Genomic DNA, 27,580 nt, shown 5'->3' on the forward strand with positions numbered 1-27,580 from the left:
TAGACCCCCTTTTTTTTCCCCCACTTTTACAGCCAAAAGAGTAAGGTGGGGGGGGGGAGGTTCCAATATGCAATAACCTCAAATTTTTTTGCAGTGAACAAATGGCTTCCAGGCTATAAATTATACATGTAAACATTGTACACTATTCTTTAACAAAATTATTAATGTATTTGAGTTATACTGGCTATATTTTGTTGGAAGGCAGTATTTCTAAATGTAAAAGGACAATAAATGGTGAACACGACTTTTAGACCTACATACTGTATAAAGTAAATAAACTTATAGTCAGTTTTACTTACTCATATTACGTCATTCGTTTCATCTCATTAATTCCTCTGATGTTGACGTCAGGAAGAGCATACATTGTAAAAACTCGCTACAAGGATTCGTCTCACTTCCTACTCAACCCCGTAGAGAAAAGGGTTAAGGTTATAGTATTATATTATGCAATACTGATTCAAAAGAACTTAATGGCCAAGTCATTTGTCTGTCAGTTGAGCAGTAGGCCTACCACACAGTAAACCTGAGCAAACCTAATCACTGCTTTCATTTGAATTATCGTCTTGTGCCGCCATCTTCCCTGCTACCGGCATGTCATTCCAAATGACGCAGATTTTACTGCCATCCTGTCAGCCATGCATCGAGGGCAATCAAGATCGCGTCTCTCTCTCTCTCTCTTTTTTTAAAAATAGTTTTGTTCCCAACTACAGAGTCTAAACAGTGAGAATCTATTACCTAATGGTTTCTGGAGATGATCTCTGATATTCCCAGTCGGTGTATGTGTAGCGGAAGTTACTCCTTCCGAATAAAGCCGTGCTGTAGAAACTGGAAAGCGTGCCAAACAACCAGCTGATAACTAGCGTATGTTGCGAGTTGTACTTCCGAATGTAATACATACAGACTGGAAGCGTTCTTTGGATAACCGCGGATGTTGAAAGCCAAACCATTATTTTAAAGTATATTTCGTGCTTGTTCTCCACATTTATCACATCAGGATTTACCCAAACAGCTGTAAATAAGATAAGAAAGACCGCATTGTTTAGGTTAGATATGCTATCAAGTGCCCGCATAGTGCCAGAAGTTCCACAGCGGGAGGATTAAAAAGTAAATACCGGGCGATTTGGCCGTGCGCGTAGAGGCACGCGGCTGTGAGCTTGCATCCGGGAGATAGTAGGTTCGAATCCCACTATCGGCAGCCCTGAAAATGGTTTTCCGTGGTTTTCCATTTTCGCACCAGGTAAATGCTGGGGCTGTACCTTAATTAAGGCCACGGCTGCTTCCTTCCAACTCCTAGGCCTTTCCTATCCCATCGTCGCCATAAGACCTATTTGTGTCGGTGCAACGTAAAGCCCCTAGCAAAAAAAAAAGTAAATAGGAAAGTTTTCCGCATTTATAGATATCTACAGGGGTGGCGGTAATGAGTATTAACGTCATAATGTTTAATTTTGTACGGTCATTGTCTCAATTTTTCTATTAACGCATAGTATGTTTTGTTTGGCGTCTCCGAAAATCGTTAAGTGGGGACGTAAAATAATAATGATGAAATGAAATGTCGTATGGCTTTTAGTGCCGGGATATCCCGGGACGGGTTTGGCTCGCCAGGTGCAGGTCTTTCTATTTGACGCCTGTCGGCGACCTGCGCGTCGTGATGAGATGAAATGATGATGAAGACAACACATACACCCAGTCCCCGGTCCATTGGAATTAACCAATTAAGGTTAAAATCCACGACCTGGCCGGGAATCGAACCCGGGACCCTCTGAACCGAAGGCCAGTATGCTGACCGTTCAGCCAGCGAGTCGGACATAATAATGATAATAATAATTATTATTATTATTTATTATTATTCGGGAGGTACGTTGGCAAGTAAAACAATCGTTATGATCGGATATTTTTGGTCACATTTTAAACCTACTTCTCTCCAAAAAAAAAAAAAACCTATATTGGCCTGAGTTATGAGATATTAAACGATCACTTCGTTAATGATGTCGTCTGGTATATTATTAGCAGCAACCATGCATATTTAACTAAAGTAAACTAGTTTCCTCATCCCGAGGTGGTGCAGCTGTGTTTTAGACAGGTCCCCAGTGGAAGTGAGTTGCATGTAGGCCTACCACTTTTACCGCAAATCAACCTTCCTGCCATTTGTAAATCTCTGGCAATATGGTACCGGGAATCAAACTTAGGCTCCCGAGAATGGCAGCTAATTATATACATGACTAATGTGTGCTTGCAATGCGCGAGCCAGACACAAAATTAATCACCTATTTGTGCGACATCATCAGAGCTGCAGTAGGCCTACGCTACGGAGGCAGGACATTTCTTTACTATGAGACAGAGAAGTACCGCATGACTTTGATGCATGTTTTCATTGTGTGGATGTATGGACAAAACTGTTCATAAATTGGTGTGATGTCATCATGGCTGCAGTAAGGCGTGTACCCACTTCGAAGCGGAATTGTTATTCTTCTCTGACAAATTACGTTGGGGGGGTCTTGTATGCGAGATTTATTTTCTTCATTCTCTTTGTCTCAAAAAGCCAAGGGGGGGGGGGGGTCTAATGCACAAGTAAACACGGTAATCCTGGTGCAGTGTAAAAATAGGCCTATTTAAAAATTTTACCAGAATACTGTAGTCGTGGAAACATACGAGCATGTTGCCTGGGATTGTATGGCACAAGTTTCCTTTATCTTCTAAGTCAAGACAACACAGGAGGAATGCACTTTCACTCGGAACATCCCCTCCCTTTCCCAGTTATGTCCCAAGTTTCCTGATTTAATTCTAACCTGAGTTGTTAAGGGTAAATGCGCCACAGGTCCGTAGACAGTGGAAATGAAATAGTCTTTTTGAAATTTTATATCAGTCACTTGTGAGATTTTTCAAGTGTAATTTGTGGCTGAGTCAGTTTTTAATATCAGTGGTCGTATAATGAAATATAGATTAACTGTCGCTGAAAAATTACAGAAAGACTGTCATTTTATATTGTTTTATTACCATAAGGGGTAAAACCATCTCACGGCCCAGAATGAAAATTTATGCACTATGGAAAAGATGTGGTGACAAATCAGCCTTTTCAAGTGGCTTTTGCCATTTAGATCAGGTAATTTGTCCCTAAAAGACAAACTGCACTCACAGCAGACATGGAAAGAATAAAGGAGTTAATTGTAAGCAATTGATGGCTGACAATTCGGGAGATGGCGCCAGTTCTGAACATATTTCGTGCTGGTGTAGACAGGCACTTAAAGAAATTTAGTTACCTAAGTATGTGCAAAATATGGGTTCTGCATGAACTGAACGACGAGAATTTGGTGCATTGTGTTCTGATCTGTGATCCATTACTGCGTACCATCACAGGGGTGATATTTTTAAATGACTGGTGATTTGAAGAAATGGTAACACGGCGAGATGGGTCTGTGGATGTGTGAGAATATCTGAAATGGTAAATTATGTCACCTTTATCAGTTCTGTAACCAGATCTTCATCCCAGAAAGGTTGGCTCCTAGGGTCAATGGTCAGCGTAGTCGCCTTCGGTTCAGGCGGCCCCAGGTTTGATTCTTAGCCGGTACAGAGATTTTAACCTTAAATGGTTCTTTCTGCTGCTCAGGTACTGGGTGTTTATAGTTTCCCTAACTCTCCTGCAGCTCTTACATCAACACACATACAACACTATCCTTCACTACAAAAACACACAATTCCCATACACAGCAGATACAGCTCACCCTCGTTGGAGGGTCTGCCTTACAAGGGCTGCACCAGGCTAGGAATAGCCACATGAAATTATTATTATTATTATTATTATTATTATTATTATTATTATTATTATTATTATTATTATTATTATTATTATTATTATTATTATTATTACTACACTCATGTTCATAAAAACCAGAACACCTTCAAAGCCTAGAGATAGGAAGTTCATATTCCCAGGACATGTGCATTAGTATGTTCTGAGGAAATGATCAGCATTTGAACCATGTCGGCCGTAAGGTTCAAGGTTCACAGTGATATCTGGGCACACCACCACCGACTGGTAAAATGTGCCTGCGGCTCTCGTTGCTATAAACCGAAGGTAATGAACCGGTGTGACTTGAGCAGACATGCAGGATGCCTCGCAGATGTATGCCAGAACCATACCATCAAGTGAGTGAGCATTATTGGCATGAGAGAGCGCGATGCATCCATCCGGGAAATTGCTGCTCGTGTGCTACAAACTGTGTCAGCAGTACAACGGGTGTGTACAGAATGGTCCACAGAAGGCTGTAGAACACGACTAGATGGGTCTATTATAAGCTATAAATTTCATTTTTGTTCGGTATTAAAATTCAATTATAGAAATAAAATCAAATTAAAGTTCAAGATGGCGACCGGGAGTAGTCATGTGTATCTCCAGTATACCCATACATTCCTAAAAGACTTTGAGTTATGATATTGTGACGTACCCACTTTGCCCACAGATGTATGACAAATTTATAGCGTGGCGGGTCACTTTAATATTAAATAAATAAATGATATGTCATTGTTTCTCCAGAAACAGTATCCCAAGGGCGCCAGTCTTCAAGCTTATGGCTTGAAAAGAAAAGTAGATAATTCATAATAATAATAAATAAAATTACATAATGAGACTCAAAAAACTCCCAGGGGTGGGGTGAACGGAACACAAATCATTAAGTACACTAACTTGGAATTTAAGGATCATTAATAATCATTTCATAAAATACAAATTAAAACAGCTATTTATTAAGATGAAAACGTGACGTAACAGCGTATTAACGAAATCTGAACTTACGGAAGCAAAAGAAAAAGTGAATGAAATTAACTCTAAGAAAATGAACTGTTGCGCGAAGACTTGCAGTAACTTATGCCATAAGCTCACCAAATGTAGACTCTGTTGTCTTGAAGCTGAAGATGGGTGGATTTCTCGTACAGGCTGCCTCATCTGTTGTTGAATTCCAGTCCTACATCCACATTTCCTGTCCTTAGCACTTCCTACTGTACTCCTTACATAAAGTCGTAATGAGTCCTAATTTTAAGTGCAAAACCACCATGGGTTATGTTCATGGAGAGAATACACTTGTATTCTTCCTTATTACGGAAAAGTAGCGTAGCTAAACTCATAATAAAAGCTCTGCTCCCCTATACCAGTCAGAACCGGTCTCCCGTTGACTACCTCTCGTCATTGAGATAACAAGTCCCAATGAGAGTAACTTTTGAGTAGAATATACTCAGATGCGAAGTGAACTAAGTTAAAATCTTCTCCGATGTGTAGACGTAGAATGAATAAGTATATAAATGAGAAAGTCCGGCTGTCCGAATGAAAGTCCTCTCCAGCCCTTGTCGGTGGTATTTATCAGTTCACAAGTCTCCTTCCATCATCCATATCACATGGTCCAGTAAGATTCGAGGTCTCATCCCTTCTCCGATGTATAGCTGTCAATCCATCACATTGCTTCATTACGTTCATTCACATAGGCTGAACTTTCCCGCTGAAATAAAGCGTCTCGAAGCTGAGTTTGAAAAGTGGGTGTTAATAATGTATCAACTGTCTTTTCATGAGGTGGAGAGGGTAAGGTCTCTCGTAACCTCGATGACGTACTTTTCCTGGAACTGGGCTGAAATTAGCCTGCTGACTCTGGTCACCTCACAACGGCTATTGGAAAATTTACTGCAAGTTATAAATATGCGTGATGTTGAAATACTTTACCCAATAATTTGTTCGTTCAGAATACGTTATAGCCGCGATACAAAGAAATGAAATGATGATTGAAATGGATGATGAAAGCCCTATATATATACATATTAATTTAAAATGACCTATCAGTGATTAAATATATACATATTATCAATTAAATATATAGTTCAATAATTAAAAACATTCAGTGATGTCCCAAACATCACATTATATCCTGTTATAGACATGGTGCCCGTAGCCTCCTGTGTATAACGGCAAATAGCCTTAAGCCTGAAGATTGAATTCACAACTGCAAAACTGATGTCAGCAGAAAAGTCCAGTAAACAATTCCTGTTCGTATTAGCTTCCATATCTTCTCCACAATTACCAATCACCTTCTCATATCCTTCCGTTCTATTTCTAATTCTCCTATTTAAGTTGCTTATTAACGCTGTCTTATCCTTACTGTTGACCCTGACAATGATGACATTCAGTGCTTCATAAAACTTATCTACTTCATCTTCAGTTGTTCCCTCAAATGGTGAATACACTGACATGATTCTCATCCTAATCCCCACAACTGCCAAATCTATCCACTTCATTCATTCATCACTACTGATCTGCATTTACGGCAGTCACCCAGGTGGCAGATTTCCTATCTGTTGTTTTCTTAGCCTTTTCTTAAATAATCCATGTAGATGCTTAACAGAAACTATGATGCATGCTCTAATTTTTGTAATGAACAGTCTCACTCCACACTTTTCTTTTCCTGCTTTTTGGAACATTTTGTCATTTCCTATCTCGTGCTAGTTATCTCCTTTTACCCAAACATTATTAACTCTCAACACATCCAGATGAATCCTCTTTGGTGGCTCGGTTAGTTATATTTTTTTATCTTCCATAAGCCCCATAAGACATTTTGTTCGCCAAGTTGTTCTCAAGGAGTCCCCATAGTCCTAGGCTCATTTGGAACATTCTGAGCATGCTTACTAAATTTCTGTGAAGTAGGATGCTATCTTACATATATATAGTCTGAGTGTCTTCACCCTTTAACAGTTCAGGGACCACCCGTAGATTGTTTAGTCCTAGTCACCTGAGCACAAGAGCTCAGAATGTCTGAGATGTTCACTACCCTGTTGCTTGTTCCAAAATGTAAATGATACTATAGACATCATTGTCAAACCCAAACATGTTTCTGCTGTCAACACCAACACAAGGGGTCAGATTCCGCTACTTGCTGGCCTGAGCAGTTCATATGTTTGTGTGTCAGCATTCTGAACCTAAGTTTGTGAATTCAATCCTGACTCATTCAGTAATATTTGAAGGTGCTCAAAAATGCCTACCTCGTGTTGATAAATTTACCAGTAGTAAAAGAAGACCTGCAGGGCACAATTCCTCTATCTCAGCATCTCCAAAACATTGATTGAATTTAGCGAGATGTAAAACAAGATACATAAAACAATTAATATTCTTATGTTCTACTACTTTGTACAAACAGTATTTTTCTTTTTTCCAGACAACTGAAGGATCTTTACACCCAGCATCAGAATCTGTATATTGACAAGCTGGCTCCTGGAAAGATAATGCGCCAGCAGTTCGTGGACTATGAAAACCAGATCAACAGAAAGAAAGACGAGTGCACAGAAAAGATAAACAACATTGTGAGATCTTTTCAGTAAAGGAGGTTTTAGGGTTGTATTAGAAAGGTAAGCTTGTTAGGAATTAAGTTGTTTACTATAGAAAGGACCTTAAGGTCTATTGTCTGATGTTACTCGCAAAGGCTAAAAATTTTACATTTTGTAAAGTTTATGCATGTAAAATGAAAGATATATATGATTTTCTGATGAATTTCAAAATGTGGTTCTATGCAGAAAATATCTTTGTCAAATATATAATTTGGTAGAGAAGTTAAGGATAGGATTGCTGAATTGAGAGTTTATTTCTAAAGAGACAAATCCTTTATGCAGGGCGAGTCGGCTAACAATGTTGTCCTCAAGTAACTTGTTAAGTGTCCGCCTCCGTTGTGTAACGGTTAGTGTTATTAGCTGCCGTCCTCGGGGGGCCCGGGTTTGATTCCTGGTACTGCCAGAAATTTAAGAATGGCAGGAGGGCTGGTATGTGGTTGAATTGGTACACGCAGCTCACCTCCAATGGGGGTGTGCCTGAAAAGAGCTGCACCACCTCGAGATGAGGACACGAGTTAGCATTTTACTTGTTAAGTGCAGTAAAACCTCGTTAAGACATTTCTGCAGGAAACAAGGATAAAGAATGTGTTATAATACCAATATAAATGGTCTGTTATTGGACATTATAAATTTTCCAGCTAACTCATTCCTGGTTGCCAGCGTTTCGCCCCCGTGTGCTAGGCTGGGCTCATCAGTTGGTACCTGGCACACCTACCAAGACGCATGGCTAGTGCATACCGTGGAGGCCACTGCTTAGGTTAATTGTAGCCACCGGCAGTGCCAATGCACTATGAGACACTCTGTCTCACTACTAAAAATTGATGCCTGCTTGGCCATCAGATGATACAGATGTCGATTCCCATAGGGGATGTGTAATATTTATAATGTCCAATAACGGACCATTTATATTGGTATTATAAATTTACTCATTCGGAACAAATATTACACATCCCCTATGGGAATCGACATCTGTATCAAAGAATGTGTTAAGCGAGAAAACATACTATTGAATACACAAATAAAAACTATCCAACAGGGATAGGAAACAGTACTGTAGATAAATTTTTCTCAAAATCAGGGCATTTTACATTGTGTATCCATGTGTACAGTGAAAACTATATCAAACCTTCCTAAAGATGAGAGAATTAATAATTAACCCTTTGAGAGTCAGGTTTTTTAAACCACTGCACACCCCAAAATTTGTGTTTTTGCACATGTTTGTGAAACAACCCTCAAGAGGCATCATATTTTAATGAAATGAATGAATTTAACACAGTATGTTAACAAGACATAAAACAACTAGTTACGCACAAAAATTGCGAAACATCATTTTTAGTAATGTTTTTTGGTATGATAATCCTCAAAACAAGGTACAGGGGAAATAGTTCTGTTGCACTCCTTACAATGGTAGATAGTCCTTGGGTTCCTTTTCTCCCTTCTTGATGTGTGAACACACACGGCACACTCTTGAAGGTGGTCTTCTTTCTGGTTCGTTTGGGGGGGATAAGGCACTTTATTTACCTTTGTTCGCTTCAGACGTGGCGGCTGTAAGACCTCATTCCCGCTTTGATTTAAGTCTTCACCACTTGAATTATTTCCAGATATACCTCCTACATCGTCTTCATCACTGTCTTCAAATACTGAACAATCACATTCATCATTCATACGAATTTCACGAACTGTATCGTCGCTTGTAAGCAAGTCAGCTCAGCTCGACTTGGTGCAGCCATTTTCAACTGTTTGCAGTTGACTCACTAAAGCTGAAGACATCTGCTTAAAAACATTTCATTTCCAGTGCTCCCCGTGGTGATAACAATAACCTAACGACTTCAGAAAATAGCCAATAGATGTCGGGAACTATCTGTTTTTCAATCGTCCAAAGGCATACAGTTATGAAGATATATCACTTCAAATTCCGACGCAGTATATTGCGCCGTAACCACAACGTCACTTACCACTACACGCAATATATTGCGCTGTGACCTTCAAGGGGTTATTACTAATTAATTATAATTAATAACAGTTAATTAAAAAATTAATGTGTTTATGACGACGACAAAAGTTTGGCTGGAGGGATCTTGTAGGATAGGAAATTTTAGATCCAAGATCTTGGAGATCTCTAATTATATGAACGTCCTGCTGAAGGCCAAGCCATAGGTCATACTTGACATAATCATTATAAGATATTGTTGCCAACTGCAATAGACTTTCATCAGCTAATTGTGTCAAGATCGCATTTTATCTCAGGATGCAAACACAGTAGTTCATAGACCCAATTTTTAAACAATTTTTTTACATCGCACCGACACAGATAGGTCTTATGGCGACCATGGGATAGGAAAGGCCTAGGAGTGGTAAGGAAGCGGCCGTGGTCTTAATTAAGGTACAGCCCCAGCATTTTCCTGCTGTGAAAATGGGAAACCCTGGAAAACCATCTTCAGGGCTGCCGACAGTGGTGTTTGAACTCACTATCTCCTGGATGCAGCTCACAGCTGTGCGCCCCTAACCACACAGCTAACTTGCCCGTTTAAAACAATTTGAAATGTATGTGTGTTTTTAACAAGGACTGATTAATGTTAGATTACACAAGTCTGCAATGAACCGAGGTCGATAGCTGCAGTCGCTTAAGTGCGGCCAGTATCCAGTATTCGGGAGATAGTAGGTTCGAACCCCACTGTCGGCAGCCCTAAAAATGGTTTTCCGTGGTTTCCCATTTTCACACCAGGCAAATGCTGGGGCTGTACCTTAATTAAGGCCACGGCCGCTTCCTTCCCACTCCTAGCCCTTTCCTGTCCCATCGTCGCCGTAAGACCTATCTGTGGTAATACTAAATTCCCATGAAGGGAATTAGATATTTTTCCACCAATAGAGCATATCAAAAATATCTAATTCCCTTCATGGGAATTTAGTATTACCATTTGGAATTGCTAGGCGGGCATTAATTCCATTGTGGAGTTTTATCTCCCGTATGCAGTTATCAGACTGTGCCACATAAGAGGCTTCTGATAAGTTCACCTGCATACACCCCAGCATCAGTAGGTAGGGTCTGACACATCCCACTCTGGCGAGTCTAGTGTCAGACCTAAGACGAAATGCTGGTTATTAGAGCAAACGCCTGAAAAGCCATACATCCAATTTTTGATCTGAGACCTATCTGTGTCGGTGCGACGTAAAACAACTAGCAAAAAAAAAAAGTCTGCAATGAACTTGCTGCCTCTGAAGTTTGTTTGTGGGGTATGTTTAGCATGCTGAATTCAAATTCAAAGCCAGAATGTTCCTATCACGTACCATTTAATTTTTCTAAATTTTATTTTCTTTATAGCGTAATTTTCGTATGCCCAAAGAATAATTATGTTAACTGTCATACTTTACCATGTGTAATTTTATGATATCAGGATTTGAACACCAAATGTATTTAGAATGCTTTCAACATTTCTTGTCTGAAAACTCAGGTAATTAGATCGAGATAGCGTGCACCCTTGCCATCTTAGGTTTATATGTAGGAGATAGATAGCCACTCCTCTTTTTGAAAACTGTCTTAGTTTCTCTCACATTGCATTAGTGTGTGTCATCTGGAAAAGGTATCAGTTTCAAGCTGTGTTGTGGAGTAGTATGTTGTGAGTTTGTAGTTCAGTACGAAAGTATATTTACCATGTCGCATCACTTGTGTATAAATGATCCAGACCACTTTTGTTATATATGTGCGAAATACACATTGCCTAAGCAAAGGCATAATATTACAGATTTTGTAAAAAAAAAAAAAAAAAAAAAAATCATATATTGCCTATTTTGAATTAAACTTTGAGGCCAGAGTAAACCTTGGACACCCCACAAAGTATGTAGAGTACGCATTGAAGATCTTCGTCATTGGGTCAACGGCTTGTAATACCTATGGTTTGGAGAGAGCAGTCAAACCATAGTAATGACTGCTACTTCTGTTCGTATGATGTGAAGAGATACAATTCTGAAAATAAAACGCAAATTGTGTATCCAGTTCTCCAGTCAGTCATTTTACCTGTTTCCCGTGAGCCTGTTGTACCAATCCCTGTGCGACCAGAAAATCTTGAATGGTTTTCATCCAAGTCTGATATAGAAGTGATGGAAATTGAAATTAGTGACAGTGACTACCTACCAGTAGCGACTCCTGACTTCTGGTTTAGGGGATGTAACTGAATTTTTTTTATAATCATCAACGCAAACAGAGTCATTCCAAACACATTTCTCAAGAGAAAACAGCAAACAGGGCCAACAGAAAAGTTTATTTAAAATATCACATCCACCAATCCAATTTCATAAATTGTGTTGAAATGACGAACACACGACTTAAGTTATGTAGTTACATTCATAGTTGGACGCGGTTGTCCTTCATTTATAATTATGCTTTTCTCCTTAAAAGAAAGCATATTAAATGTTTCTCTTAATAATCGTTTACACAATGGTTAGAATAACTCAGTTTGGATTGCGCGGTAGAAACGAGTGACCCTGGCGCTCCTACATCCATGCCTGATCAACTACTTTCTGATCGGTGTGATGTCATTTCAAAATCGCACCACTCCCACATTTTCTTCGTTTGATATTTACACTACAAGCACACAAATCTAAATTATTTATAATACTACAACACACATTTGTCATATATCATCATTTATAGCACAAGAAAAGAACTGTTCACAAGCAAGATATCCAGTATTTCACAAAATAACAAATAAATCCCGGCCACGCGCGTTAACTTACAGGATTTCAGCTTGCACGGCCCTCGTTACGGATGTGGCTGTTCGTTCAGCATTCCATCCTCACGGAACAGATCATCAACAAACAAGGATTCAGTTATCATGCTGCCATCTCTGGATTAGTTTGGCAATAATTAGTAACAGTCTCTAACCAGCCACGCTCCTTACTTCCATCTCTATCGATAACTGTGTGTTTGAATTTTATATAAATAACTTCCATGAAAATATGAGCAATGAATATTTATTTTTCATTGAAAATACAGGGGATGTGAAACATCAATCAAATGCATGGGAAATTCGCCTCTGCCACCTACCAGGATCATCTGCTGCAGAACGTGAATGTTTTAACCAGAGTGAATTAAATGACTTGGTGAGGGATGTTGCCCTCTCTACAGATTTAGTTGAGTTGTTGGGTTCTAGACTCCAAGAAAGAATCCAAAAATATCGTTCTATTGGCACAGACAATGCAAAATAGAATTTAAATCCCTTTTTCTCCAAAGATGGCTACCTTGTATATTGCAATAATGTGAAAGAACTTATGCTAAAACTTCAAAATGTGATCCAAGTGAATAGAGACTGTCCATTGATGCTTCCAAGCTAAGTTTAAAGGGTGTTCTCCTTCGTAATGGAAACGTTTTTGGTTCAGTGCCTGTTGCCTATTCAGTGATCCTCAAAGAATCATACACAAATGATCCCAATAACTGATGTTATTGCGAGTGAACTACAGTGAACACAACTGGCAAGTTTGTGGCTATTTTAAAGTTCTTATTATGCTGCTGGGTCAGCAATCTGGTTTTAACAAATTTCCGTGCTTTCTTTGCCTGTGGGATAGCAGAGCACGAGTTGATCACTGGACTAAGAAGGACTGGCCACCTCAAGAAAGTTTGGAAGTCGGTTCTAAGAATGTTGTTCGCCAAAGCCTGCGAGTCCTAAAGTTTTGGTGCCACCTCTCCACATTCAGCTTGGCTTAATGAAACAATTCATAAGGGCTTTAATTAAGGAAGGAGACTGTTTCAAGTACATATGGGAGAAATTTCTAATACTATCTGAAGCAAAATTAAAAGAAGTTATATTTAATTGTCCTGATATAAGAAAATTGATGTGAAATGCAGCATTTAAAAGCACTGTGGATGAAAAAGAGAAAGCAACATGGATATCTTTCGTGAAGTTGTTTCAAAATTTCTAGGTAACAACAAGGATCCCAATTACTGAAACATTGTGGCTAACATGCTTGAAGCATACAAGGAACTTGGTTGTAACATGAGTATGAAAATTCATTTCCTATTGTCTCACCTAGATTATTTCCCTGAAAATCTCGGCTCTTTGAGCGAAGAACAAAGCGAAAGATTTCACAAGGATGTGCTAGAGTTCGAAAGGAGATACCAGGGATGCTAGAGCATCAGTATGCTTGCAGACTATTGTTGGATGTTAAAGCTTGAAATAACTGAAGACAAACATAAAAGAAAAAGGAACAGGACTTTCTCAAGTAAGAAGCAAAGAGTGTAAAATTTGTGTGAAATTTTCCAATAGTGAAGCAAACAAGACAAAATAAAGCAAAAACATTCTAGTGACATGTATTAACAATCATACACATTAATTTCAAAAAGTTGTGTATATTATTGTTTTTTCTTCAAAATAAAACAGTATTATGAAAACGTTTGTGATCAAATTCGCATAATTTATACATGTAAAGTGATTTTGCAAGAAACCCTTACATGATAGAAGTAAACAGATTGAAAATTCGGATTCAGCAAATCAACATTATATAAAATCACATTTTTTTTACTTTAGGGGCTAGTGTTATTTGTTCATTCCAAAAATAGTTAAGTGAAACTTGACGTAAACTTAACAAGTGGACTTTAAAATTGACAAATTCTAGTAGTAAAGACTGAGTAAATCACGTTCTTATTCTGTAAATTTATAGTCCATAGTTTTTAAAATGTTTGTTTAAAGCATCCGTCAGGTCAGGAAATATCCTGCTACCGTATGCGACAGTAGACGGTACAACCTGCGACTGTCTGGCCGAGGGTCAAGCGGCCATTACCAAACCTGACAACCAGAAGGGGGGCCAACGGCTACGGGCGGAGTAGTTCCCCTTTTGGAGGCCAGATGATGCCTGTGTGCAGGAAATGGCACATAAATTCATCAGAAATTGGCAGTCAATGGCTACGAAGGCGGAAGAAGGAACTTTGTAAACACCTCAACGGCAGAGTAGGCAGAGGAACTGCGAACCACAAACTGCTGCCTTGCAGATAGGAAGTGGACCCCAAAGACTAAGGGAAGATACCCTGACAGAAAATGGGCTGGCATGACAGCTAAGAGGGCAGCCCCCTCGTCATGCTGGCATCCGTAGGGCTAATAACCCACGTGGAGCGAAATTAACTATTCAGAGAAACATGAGAGTAGCCGGACGGATAACAAGGGAACAACCTGGCACGAAAAGGTATATGAGAATTGGTACTTGGAATGTGACCTCTCTGTCAGGGAAGGAGGTAGAAATAGTTGAAGAAATGGAAAAGTACAAGCTTGCCATACTTGGAGTCAGTGAAACCAAGAGAAAAGGTAATGGCCAAATAAATTTGGATAAGGGATATGTAATGAGATACTCAGGAGTCAGCAGGAATGAACGGGCAAAAGAAGGTGTGGCCAGCATTATGTCCGAAGAAATGGAAAACAAAGTGACAGGATGGGAACCTATTAACTCCAGACTTATCACAGTGGATCTGGAACTAGAAGAATGTATTACGCTATTGCAGATCTATGCCCCCACTGAAGATATGCAAGAAGTAGATAAGGAGTAATTCTATGTTCAAATGCAAAAAGCTATAGACAAAGCTAGAGAAAGAAGTAGACATGTTATTGTGATGGGGGACTGGAATGCTAGGATCGGAAATAGGTTACGTCGAGGACATGGATGTATGGGTCAACATGGAGCAGAACGAACCATCAATACCAGTGGTGAAAGAATGCTGGAATTCTGTATTGATAATGAGCTAAGGATTGGCAACACCTTCTTCCCCCATAAAAGTATCCATAAAATAACTTTTGAGGCAGTAGGCCGAGGAGCAAAGAGTTGTATTGACTACTTTTGTTACACTAAGAACATGACTTATGCAGCACTAGATGTAAGGGTCTTCCGCAGTGCAGAAATGAGTACAGAACATCGGCTTCTGGTTATGAAAACAAGGTTCAAGGCTACACCCACACCCTCTCATCTTTGATTTGAGAAAATAAGAATTTCTGCATTTAGAGAGGAAGAGGTAAGGCAGAATTATGCTCAGAAGTTGGTGGAAATACTTCAGCAAAGAAAAAGAGAGGAACCTGAGAGAGGTTGGAACTTAGAAGAGAGATGGAGTGAATTTAAGACAAATATTATTAAAGTAGCAGAAGAGGTCTGTGGGAAAACTACAGTAAACACACGAAGGAAACAAACAAAGTGGTGGTCTGATGAAGTCAAGGAAGTTGTAAGGAGGAAAAAGGTAGCTTGGAAGGAGTACATGAGAACAAGAAGGGTAGAGGACTGGAGGAACTATGTTGAAGCACGTAATGAAGCAAAGCGGCAAGTACAAGAGGCAAAAGAAAGGAACTGGCAGGAATTTGGTGAGGAAATGGAATCAAAATACAGAAATAATCAGAAGAAGTTTTGGAAGATACTAAGATCCCTCCAAGGCAAAACTGGAAAGAGAATCAGGAACATTAAAGATAGGAACCAGAAGATCCAAACGAGGCCACGGGACATCCTTGATACATGGAGCACGTACTGTGAGGATGTGTTCCACGCAGACCAGAATTTACAAGACGACGCTGGTAACGGGGCAGAAGAAGAACTATAAGAAGGGGAGACAATTATGCAGAGTGAAGTAAGAGAGGCTATCACTGAAATGAAGGTGGGCAAGGCAGCTGGTTGGGATGGAATTTCACTTGGAATTGGTGAAGTATGAAGGAGAGGCAGTGGTGAAATGGATGACAAGGATATGCCAACAAGCATGGAGCATTCAGAAGATTCCAAAGGATTGGGAGAAGAACATTATTGTTCCTATCCATAAGAAGGGCAGCACTCTGGACTGTGCAAACTATCGAGCAATTTGTCTTTCCAGTGTGGCTGGAAAGATATACTCTCGCATATTGGACAGGAGGTTGAGACAAGAAGTAGAGGAAAAATTGGAAGAAGAACAGTGTGCTTTCAGGCCAAGTCGACAAACACACGACCATATATATACACTAAGAACTGTTATAGAGAAACGACTTAGTCGAGGGAAGGATGTTCAAGCTGCATTTGTCGACCTAAAGGCTGCATTTGACTCGGTCCCCAGGGAACAGCTTTAGGCAGCACTTGAAGACGAAAAGGTAACAAAGACTCTCTTATGCTGCATTAGGAGCATGTACAATAGAGTCCAAGGAATGGTGAGAATAGCTGGTGAATGCTCTAGGGAATTCGAAATGGTGAAGGGAGTAAAGCAGGGTGACAGCTTGAGTCCTCTTCTCTTTGTGATCTTCATGTACCAAGTCAATAAGCAGTGTAAAAGAAAAACTAAAAGAATTAAGGTTGGCAACTGGAACATGAGACCAATATATGTCCAATCCCTGGTCTATGCAGACGACATTCTGATTTTGGCTGGGAAAGAGGAGGATCACCAACAAGCTCTTACTGAATGGGGTTATGCCTTCCAGGACCGTGGGATGGAAGTGAATGCGAGCAAAACCAAGGTAATGCAGTTCACCAAAGGAGAAAAAGTACAGCTTCAAATCAAGTGGAACAATGAGGATATTGAACAAGTAGAACAAATTGAGTATCTGGGCACCATTTTCAGAGAGGACGGAAAATTAGAGGCAGAAATAAACAACAGAATTAGAAAAGCTAATCAAGTTTACTATGGTATAAACAACACAATCATAGGGAAGAAAGAAATTATTAGAAACACAAAAATGCGGGTATGTCATGCCGTGTACCTGCCAACCCTCCTGTATGGTGTAGAGAGTTGGACAGTGCATAAAAAACTGGTGAGCCGTCTGGTTGCCGCTGAGATGAGATATTTACGGAAAGTTGCCGGGAAAACTCGAAGAGACCATATTAGAAACACTACAGTAAGAGATGAGCTTCAGCAGGAGCCAATAATGGATGTCATTGAGAGGAGAGGATTGGGCTGGATTGGTCACCTAGAAAGAATGGAAGATGAGAGGAAAGCGAAGCAGGTGTGGCGAGCCAGACCAACAGGAAGAAGAACACAAGGGAGGCCACGGATTGAATGGGAGGAGTACATCTTGGGATTGATCAGGAAGCGAGGGAAGATCCTGGGTGAGGTTCAGAGAATGGCGCACGATAGAAGAAAGTTTAGTAAATGGCTGAAATGTCCCGACGCCTAACGGCACAAAGGGAAAGAAGTAGTTTAAAGCATACACTTTCTATTCCTACTACTGTATACTAATTGTCAATTTTAGTTATAATGGCTGAGGAAGACCCTTAAAAGGTTGAAACCGGTCCCATGATGTATGTAATGTAAATTAAATATGCATCAACTATTAATTTGTACTGAATGGGTGGAAATTCCTTTAATTCTTATAACTGTAAATATTTGTCAGTACATATCATAACGAAATTTATACCTTACGATTTACTGTTAACTGCAAGAATAACTCCTCCACCAAGACCCGTACCGGTGATGACAGTATTACAGTCCCTTCGGAATACTACAAACCTCTCGTCAAACAGCTCTCATCTGTTAATAGAATTTAACCCGCTTTCTGATAGGCCAACAAAATTGTCATTTTTGCCTGTCAGATTTAGATAAAATTCACTTGTCTCTGATCTGAGCCCCCTACATACTGGTTAGCATTAATAGTTTGATGAAAGAATCATGTTACGATGCTGACACCAGGCATTGCGCACCACACACCAATCTTGAGATTATGCAATGGTTTATCAATGTACTGATGGGGATTTTCTGATACCATTCAGCTTCTAGCAGTACTCACAAAACTGTTCCGGACAGCCAGACAAGGGACTGCAATAAGGGTGAAAGGACCTTGAGCATTCAGGAATTTCAGTCTTCTCGGAAACAGTCACAGAACTCTGGTGCACCCAATAGACCTTAAGCAAAACCATAAATGCTACTGCTTCAACATGTATGAGTTGTTTAAGCTTATTAAGATCCTCTATATCATTAATAATTAATTTCTAAGAACCGTCATTCTTCGTTAATCTTATTATCCATTATGTACCCATAAGAACTTGTAGTTGTCCCGTTTGAAGTTGCGTGAAACAGCCAGTAGTTCTCTTCTCGCTGGTGCCAAACTTTCATTAATGTAGATGATATTGTCATAAGGTAGGCCAAGGTGACGCGTAGATAAGCTGCGCTTCACTCGCCTATGCTGCAAGAGGACTTCTTTGTCAGTTCTTCGGATGAAACATAAGCCTGGCACTCGCATTTAGGAAGCCGATGACAAATATCTACCATTTCATTCTAGATATTTATATCTAGAGCTTTCCCCACCAATTTCACAGTCTCAAGGACATTCTCATTTTTTGGTTCAGGGACCCAGAATATTTCAATTGTATTTCGCCTTAAGTATTGTTAATTGTCAGTGACTCGACTCAAGTGATTAAACAAAGGACTTCAGTTGCAAGTTTTCCTGTTTTAGCAATTAAAGATTTTCACTAAGGTGTTTTATTTGTCCCTCCTGAATAGCCATATACCAGGTGGGCAGAATAAAACTGGCCCAGAAAAGATTTATAAGACTGATGCAGAACTGAGCCTTGTTAATAAATAGGAGAACTGCCCATCACAGGAAATGCCAGAAACCATGATTTTGATGCACCATTCAGTTGCTCTTACATGTCTGCACATGCGCGTCTCCCGCATGCTCTGTCCCGAGTACATTGCTATATCGTTATGTGTGAGCGAGTGAGAGGAGCAGACTTGTTTAATGACCAGTTGAACGCAACACAAATTGGTGCTCACGACAAAACAGTGAGTGTTCATTGTCAAGTGTTTCGCTAAGCACAATTCTTGGAAGATGTATGCGGAACTGTTTGCGCAGATGCTTAAACCTGGAGGTGTTTTGGCAAAACCTCCGAAGTCTACAATGCAAAACTTAGTGGCAGAATGGTGTGAAATGGGCTCTGTAACAAAAAAGCTATAACAAGTATCCAAAGAGAGTTTGAACTCGAAGATATTGCTTGAGTGCAGAAAAGCCTAGAACGAAGTCTGATGAAATCTCAATGCCGTTTATCTGTGTAAGTGGGAATTAAGGTATTGTTGTGAAAAGTACCTGTATCTGTATCCTTACAAATTTACTGTTCTGCATGCTTTAAAGCATCCAGACGAACCTTTGCATGTTGAGTTCTACCAGTGATTTCTGAGTAAAGTGGAGTCAGGACTTTGGATCTTTGGTTTTTCATTTCCTCAGATGAGGCCTGGTTCAGCCTGTTGGGGTATATGAACTCACAGAACACGTGCCATTATGTATCAGAAAATCCCCATCAGTACATTGATAAACCATTGCATAATCTCAAGATTGGTGTGTGGTGCGCAATGCCTGGTGTCAGCATCGTAACATGATTCTTTCATCAAACTATTAATGCTAACCAGTATGTCCAGATCCATATGTGGATCAACTCACAGAAGATGAACGACTGTATGGATATTTTCAGCAACAGCACTCACCGCCTCGACAACCTTGTCACAAGTGCTCAAGATGTCTAACGGGGAGAGGAAGATCAGCAGAAGCACTGCAATCAACTGGCTACCTCGATCGCCTGATGTCCCTCCCTGTGATTTTTACCCATGAGGCAAATTGAAGGATCAGGTGTACTCCAATAATCCTCTAAACACTGGAAGACCTACAGCAGAACATTTATAACTCTATTGCTGCTATACCTCAGACACAGCTGCTATGCATCTCACAGTTTGATAAATCGAGCACAGCGCTGCATCAGTCCTAATGTAAATATTTTCCGGGCCAGTTTTATTTTGCCCACCCTGTATTTAGCATAACTCTCCAGTATATCGTGACACAGGTCCAACGATTTACCCAACTTACTTACAGGTTCCTTTTCCTTGGTTTAAAAATCTGAGTTCAGACTGCAGTTCACATAATATCTCATAATGTTATGTAGTTCAAACTCACTGTTTCACAAGGCATACATCACTGTACCTTATTCCTCTCTAGATTGCCATTGCAAATAACACGACCAGGCATGTTTTGCCTCTGGTTAGCTCCAGCTGCAGATGAAATTTTAAATGTTTATGGTCGAGTTTGTAGCATGGGTTATAAAATGCACTCAGCACACTGAAGACATAAATGAAAAACCTTGCGCCACTTTGTCAGGTTGATTCCACTATTACACTTACAATTACACAAACTTCCCAGAGCTCCCTCGCACGCCTTGCTCATTCTGCCACCATCTTAAATTATGTACAGTGGAACTTCACCATGGGAGATAAATTTTATTTTGAGTTATCAAAATTTCGAGATATAGAGAATATCATTTTAGAGCATGTATAGCACATAATTATATAATATGTATCTATGGGCTTATACGGAATACATTATTTTTAACAGTAATTAAATATGGTTCATGGTGTGGGTTACTGTAGCCATGTCCTAGTTCGTGAACCATGGGCAACGGCTGAGTGGCCTAGTAAGTGGTCCTGAGATTTGGTATACCAGTTGCTATGGAATGGGAGTGGGCATCTCGGACAAATTCTGAGTCATGGCCCTCTTTGTGTTCAGGCAGCTTGGACTATACAATCCACCGGTGGTCCATAACCTGTTACGGGAGAGATCCTCACTTGGACTATGTGTAAGTAGGGTAGCATCCTGCCTTATGAATTTACTGAGCTCAGAACATTTTAAGCAAGCCTTGGACCTATGGGAGTAATGGAGTCCCACTTCCATTTGACAGGCGAGGGACTCCTGGGAAACAACTTAGCAACGAAATGGAATTCGATGGGGAGCTGTCATTATTAATGGGGCTTATGGAAGAAAGAAGAACTGGCTGAGTCAGCTAAGAAGATGCATCTGGATGTACTAGGAGTAAGAGATATTTGGGTAAGGGGAGATAACAAGGAAGAGATAAGAGATTATAAAGTGCACTTGACGGGTGTTAGGAAGGGAAAGGCAGAATATGGGGTAGGGCTATTTATCAGGAATATCATTGCATGCAACATAGTTTCGGCTATTTATTAGGAATATCATTGCACGCAACAGAGTTTCTGTTGGGCACGTAAATGAGCGAATGATGTGGGTAGATTTGTCAGTTGGAGGAATTAGGACTAGAATTGTCTCCGTGTATTCACCATGTGAGGGTGCAGATGAGGATGAAATTTACATTTTCAAGTGTTTCGCTAAGCACAATTCTTGAAAGATCTATGCAGAACTGTGCCATCGTGGTCAGGGTCAACAGCAAGGATAGAATAGTGCTAAGGGGCGATTTCAATGCAAGAGTTGGAAATAAAACTGAAGGATACAAAAGGGTGATTGGTAAATGTGGGGAAGATATGGAAGCTAATGGGAATGGGAAGCATTTACTGGACTTCTGTGCTAGTATGGGTTTAGCAGTTACGAATACATTCTTCAAGCATAAGGCTATTCACCATTACACATGGGAGGCTAGGGGTACCAGATCTGTAATAGACCCTATCTTAACCGACTTTAAATTCAGGAAATCTATTAGGAATGTATGAGTTTTCCGGGGATTTTTCGATGATACAGACCACTATCTGATCTGTAGTGAACTGAGTATCTCTAGGCGTAGGGTAGAGAAATTGAAATCTGTCTGCAAACAAATAAGAGTAGAAAATCTCCAGGACGAGGAAATTAGACAGAAGTACATGGATATGATTAGTGAGAAGTTTCGAACAGTAGACAGTAAGCAGGTTCAGGATATAGAAAGAGAATGGGTGGCATACAGGGATGCTGTAGTAGAAACAGCAAGGGAATCCCTAGGAACAACTGTTTGTAAAGATGGGAAAAGGCGAATGTCTTGGTGTAATGATGAAGTGATAAGCAGCTTGTAAACGTAAAAAGAAGGCTTATTAGAAGTGGCTCCAAACAAGGTCCGAGGCAGACAGAGATTTGTACGTAGATGAAAGAAACAGAGCGAAACAAATAGTTGTCGAATCTAAAAAGAAGTCTTGGGAAGATTTTGGTAATAACCTGGAAAGGCTAGGTCAAGCAGCAGGGAAACCTTTCTGGACAGTAATAAAGAATCTTAGGAAGGGAGGGAAAAGGGAAATGAACAGGGTTTGGAGTAATTCAGGTGAACTCATAATAGATCCCAGGGAATCGCTGGAGAGGTGGAGGGAATATTTTGAACATCTTCTCAACGTAAAAGGAAATCTTCCTGATGGTGTTGTGAACAGCCAAGCTCATGGAGAGGAAGAAAATGATGTTGGTGAAATTGTCTTGAGGAAGTGGAAAGGATGGTAAATAAACTCCATTGTCATAAAGCAGCAGGAATAGATGAAATTAGACCTGAAATGGTGAAGTATAGTGGGAAGGCAGGGATGAAATGGTTTCATAGAGTAGTAAGACCAGCATGGAGTCTTGGTAAGGTACCTTCAGATTGCATAAAAGCAGTAATTGCACCTATCTATAAGCAAGAGAATAGGAAGGATTGCAACAACTATAGAGGTATCTCATTGATTAGTATACCAAGCAAAGTATTCACTGGCATCTTGGAAGGGAGAATGCGATCAGTGGTTGAGAGGAAGTTGAATGAAAACCAGTGTGGTTTCAGACCATAGAGGGGCTGTCAGTATCAGATGTTCAGTATGCACCAGGTAATTGAAAAACGCTACGAGAGGAATAGGCAGTTGTGTTTATATTTTGTAGATCTAGAGAAAGCATATAACAGGGTACGGAGAAAGAAGATGTTCGCCATACTGGGGGACTATGGAATTAAAGGTAGATTATTGAAATCAATCAAAGGCATTTATGCTGACAATTGGGCTTCAGTGAGAAATGATGGTAGAATGAGTTCTTGGTTCAGTGTACTTACAGGCGTTATACAAGGCTGTAGTCTTTCACCTGTGCTGTTCGTAGTTTACATGGATCATCTGCTGAAAGGTATAAAATGGCAGGGAGGGATTCAGTTAGGTGGAAATATAGTAAGCAGTGTAATATTTTTGAACTTGAAAATAGATGCAATGAGTATGGTATGAAAATTAGCCTTTTGAAGACTAAATTGATGTCAGTAGGTAAGAAATTCAACAGAATTGAATGTCAAATTGGTGATACAAAGCTAGAACAGGTCGATAATTTCAGGTATTTAGGTTGTGTGTTCCCCGCAGATGGTAATATAGTATGTAATAGATAAGAAAAATGTTCCACCGATCAATACATTTATTGTGAATGAATTATTGCACTAGTACCGGTTTCGGCCTATCTTGGCCATCATCAGCTAGCACACAAATTTAGTCATTAGACAAAATTACAAAGATGTTACGTTAGAGCATCTGGATGTCTAATGAAAAATGGAAGTAAAATATATTGCAGTATGTTGCGTTAAAATATCTCTGATTAAAAGTGGTGATGGTTATAATAAACTAAAACCTATTGATTGAGCATGGACATGAGTACATAAACACATTAAAATATATGTGCCAAATCATAAGACACTAAAAAATATAGCACATTAAACACATTAAAACATGGTATATTTTAAAAACGTCTGTTAAAATTTGAGTTCATGTTGCGTTGCATTCATTCTTCAATCCTCTTGTACCGGGCGAGTTGGCCGTGCGCGTAGAGGCGCGCGGCTGTGAGCTTGCATCCGGGAGATAGTAGGTTCGAATCCCACTATCGCCAGCTCTGAAAATGATTTTCCGTGGTTTCCCATTTACACACCAGGCAAATCCTGGGGCTGTACCTTAATTAAGGCCACGGCCGCTTCCTTCCAATTCCTAGGCCTTTCCTATCCCATCGTCGCCATAAGACCTATCTGTGTCGGTGCGACGTAAAGCCCCTAGCAAAAAAAAAAAAATATCCTCTTGTAGTTCTTGTGTTGATTAAGTTGTATTAGGTGATCATCGAGAATGTTCTATGGCTGATATACTTTGTATTGGTATGTTATAAGAACTCTTGTCATTAAAATTTGAAAATTGAGTACTTTGCAATTCAACTGTTGATATAGTCCAGTAAGATTTATATATACAGCGAGATAGGGTTTAATTTTAGAGCAGTTGGTGGCGACACCTCTTTTGTCTGTGCACGTTATATGGTTGTTACCTGTAAAGAAAAGCTAATATGAGTATAGCGTATGTATGAAGGAATGCCTGGATGTATGTGTGAAATGAAAAGAGTACTTACTGTTGTTGCTGTGGAGGTTGTGTACCGATATGTTTGGAGATTTGTTGTATTCTGCTACGAGTACGTCTGGGGCTCATGTTAGCTGTGTGGAGGGATGTTGGAGGAGGGGATGGAGGAGTGGCTATTGTGAAGGTAGGGGCGGGGTTGGGTTTGTGATTCGTCGGTTTGTTATGACGTGTGTTTACTAATTTGAGATTTTTTATTGCAGGAATGACTTTGTCAAAGATAATACTGGTTTTCTCTGTAATGTCGTTAATGTTATGATTGGGGTTAGCGTATTGATCCAAAGAAATATAGAAATCTTCGGTTATGTTGAGCAGGGGGCCCTTAGAGTTTATGTTTAATATGATGTCATTATAGATGTCTGTAAAGTTGTGCTTAGATTCTTCTACATGTTGGCCTATTGATGAGAAATGGTTGTGCTTTACTGCATTTATATGTTCATTATAACGGACGGTGAAGTTTCTGCCTGTACGTCCAATGTAGCTTGTGTCACAGTTGTTACATTTGATGCGGTAGACACCTGATTGGTTGTATTTATTATTATTGTCTGTTTTGGTGTTGTGTATAGTGTTGGTGCTGTTGTGTGTGGTTTTGAATGCTATTTTCAGGTTGTGCTTCTTAAAGATATTATAGTATATATATTGGTGTTGTTGAAGGTAAATAGGACATAATCTCTTTTCGGTTTGGCTGTTTTGATTAATTTAGTTTTAGGTTGGGATTTTATTTTGTGAATGATTTTGTTGACCATTTCTTTGCTGTATCCATTGTATTTGGCTATGTCGTGGATTAATTTTAATTCATTATTTCGATCTTCTATTGTCATTGGGATATTGAAAGCTCTATGTATCATACTATAATAGGCTGCTCTTTTATGTGTGTTAGGATGGAGTCATTTTTTATTGTATTTAAAGTGTGTGTGGGTTTCCTATAGATCTTGTAAGATAAGTGAGTGTCATGCCTGGTTATTGTTAAGTCCAAGTAATTTAAGGTACGGTTATTTTCTGTTTCTTTAGTTGATTTAATTTGGGGGTCTAAATTGTTAAGTTTGTCTAGTATAGTATCTGCATCAGTGAATCTATTATCTATAGTTACGAAGATATCGTCGACAAATCTACACCAAAAATATATATTATCTATTTTATTAATTGACGTGTGTTCTAGGTACTCAATATATATTTCTGCTAATATTCCGGAAGCAGGAGATCCCATAGGTAATCCTTGTTGCTGATATATGGTATCATGAAATCTGAAGTAGTTATTGTTTAAGGCGAATTTAAGCAGAATCACGAATTCTTCTATTTCTAAGGTGCTCAAGTTACTATGGTTTTTTAGGTTAGATTCAATTATTTTGACTGTTTGTTTAATAGGAATGTTAGGGTACATGTTTGTTATATCAAATGAATTAAGGGTATGATGTTTTTCGATCTTTAGTTCTGTGGTTCTGTTGCAAAAATCTATTGAGTTTTGTATTGTTTTGTTTGCTAAAAATGAATAATGCTTTTTCAAAAATTTCTGAATGAATTGTGATAACTTATAGGTTGGACTGGCTTTATAGTTTATAATCGGTCTCATGGGTACATTTTCTTTGTGTATTTTAGGGTAGGCCCTTGTGGATGGTAATTGGGGGTTCATAGTTATAAGTTTAGCAGATTCTGTTTCGGTGAGAATAAAGTGTGTGTTCTTGAGTAGATTTTTTAAATTCCTTTGTATATTATTGGTTGGATCTCGGCGTTTAATTGAAAAAGTGTTGTCCTGGAAACATTCTTTAGTCTTTGTTATGTATTCATTCTTATCCATAATGACCGTAGTGTTGCCTTTATCGGCTTTTGTTATTAGTAAATTGTTCTGTTTTATTTTGTTTTGTGAGTTTGTTTAGGTTCGATTTATTGGTGGTATTCATGTTTAGGTTAGGGTTTAATTCGATGTCACTGATCACTAACAGCACCCTCTCTATGAGTTAATATCAGCTGCTTTATATTATGGGGACTGGTGGCATTTTGGATGTACTTCACTTTCATCCTGCAATTCCACCTTCCTATAGCACACAACTATTGCTCGATTAACGCTCCCATTCTTGTTATGTTTCCCGCTCTTGTCACAAACTCAGCACTTCATGTCGTTTTGCCACGCTGTTTAGATTACAACTAATTTATTATTATTATTATTATTATTATTATTATTATTATTATTATTATTATTATTATTATTATTATTATTGAGAGCTGACAATTCATATCTCTGTGGTATTTCAGGGTCTCTATATGTTACTTTTTCTGCTATAATATTCTGTTCAACTTTCAGTGAAAGATGATTTTGTACTTTATTTATTTCCATCAGGTATCTCAAGTTTTATGGAGAAGTTTTGTGAAACCAGTTCTCGGCACAGATTGTTTTGAAGAGTGTACATGGCAAATAGCTTGGAGAGAGAGACTTGAGTTCTTCGGCAGTTGGATGAGTGACCTACAAGAAACTGCAACATCACAGTGCAGAAGTTTAATATATAATGGTGATTGGGTTTGGAAGGGGTTAACTAAAGTTCATCAGCCCCCTGTATTGAAATGGATCAAGAAAAGTAAATGCATTGTTCAATACACTTTGACATCATTGGATTATAAACTTTTAAAATAAGCATTTAAATAACACAAATAGGAGTCTTGTATGTTATAGGATTTATATGTTCTTTCTTTAAAATGTGAAATGATATGAAAAGTGGAAAATTTTAATGATGTGTTGTGTTTCCTTGGAGACATTCCGAAATTTGAATGGTGACTGCTGAAAAATTGCACCGTGACATTCGTGAAGGAAATAAACTAAAACTTGTGGAAATGTATTGATTTTCTCAGGGTATCTCCAAAATTTCTAGGAATACATTTCTTGTTATTGAAGTTAACGGCAAGTAGATAAGCAAAATTACCTACCAGGAGTTGCATAATGCAACTTTTTACAGTCTGTTTTAAGTGTGACTTTTGTGGTACATCTTCTAAAGGATGGCAGCAGCCAAGAGAATGAAAACTCCCACGTCATTAGGATTTTTTTTTAATTTTTTCTTTTTTTTTTTCTCTCCCCCCCCCCCCCCCCCCCCCCCCGATCGTATGATAATAGTTCGCTGACTGCTGACCATGAACTAATAGTATATACTGTATTTCTCCGAATCCAAGATGACCCTGAATGAAAGAGGG

General features: G+C 39.2%; 1 protein-coding gene across 1 annotated transcript in view; it reads left to right on the top strand.

Annotated features, from left to right (window-relative positions):
* Nucleotides 1-27,227, top strand: part of LOC136864121 (dolichyl-diphosphooligosaccharide--protein glycosyltransferase subunit 1) — a 271,291-nt gene extending 244,064 nt beyond the window's left edge. The window contains exons 10-11 of the mRNA XM_067140725.2: nucleotides 7,188-7,377; nucleotides 26,739-27,227. Of these exons, the coding sequence (XP_066996826.2) occupies nucleotides 7,188-7,350 (163 nt within the window). The 3' untranslated portion in view covers nucleotides 7,351-7,377; nucleotides 26,739-27,227. The remainder of the gene's footprint in view (nucleotides 1-7,187; nucleotides 7,378-26,738) is intronic.
* Nucleotides 27,228-27,580: the final 353 nt, after the last annotated feature.

This window comes from Anabrus simplex, chromosome 2, assembly GCF_040414725.1.
Source record: "Anabrus simplex isolate iqAnaSimp1 chromosome 2, ASM4041472v1, whole genome shotgun sequence".
NCBI classification, from domain to species: Eukaryota; Metazoa; Arthropoda; class Insecta; order Orthoptera; family Tettigoniidae; genus Anabrus; species Anabrus simplex.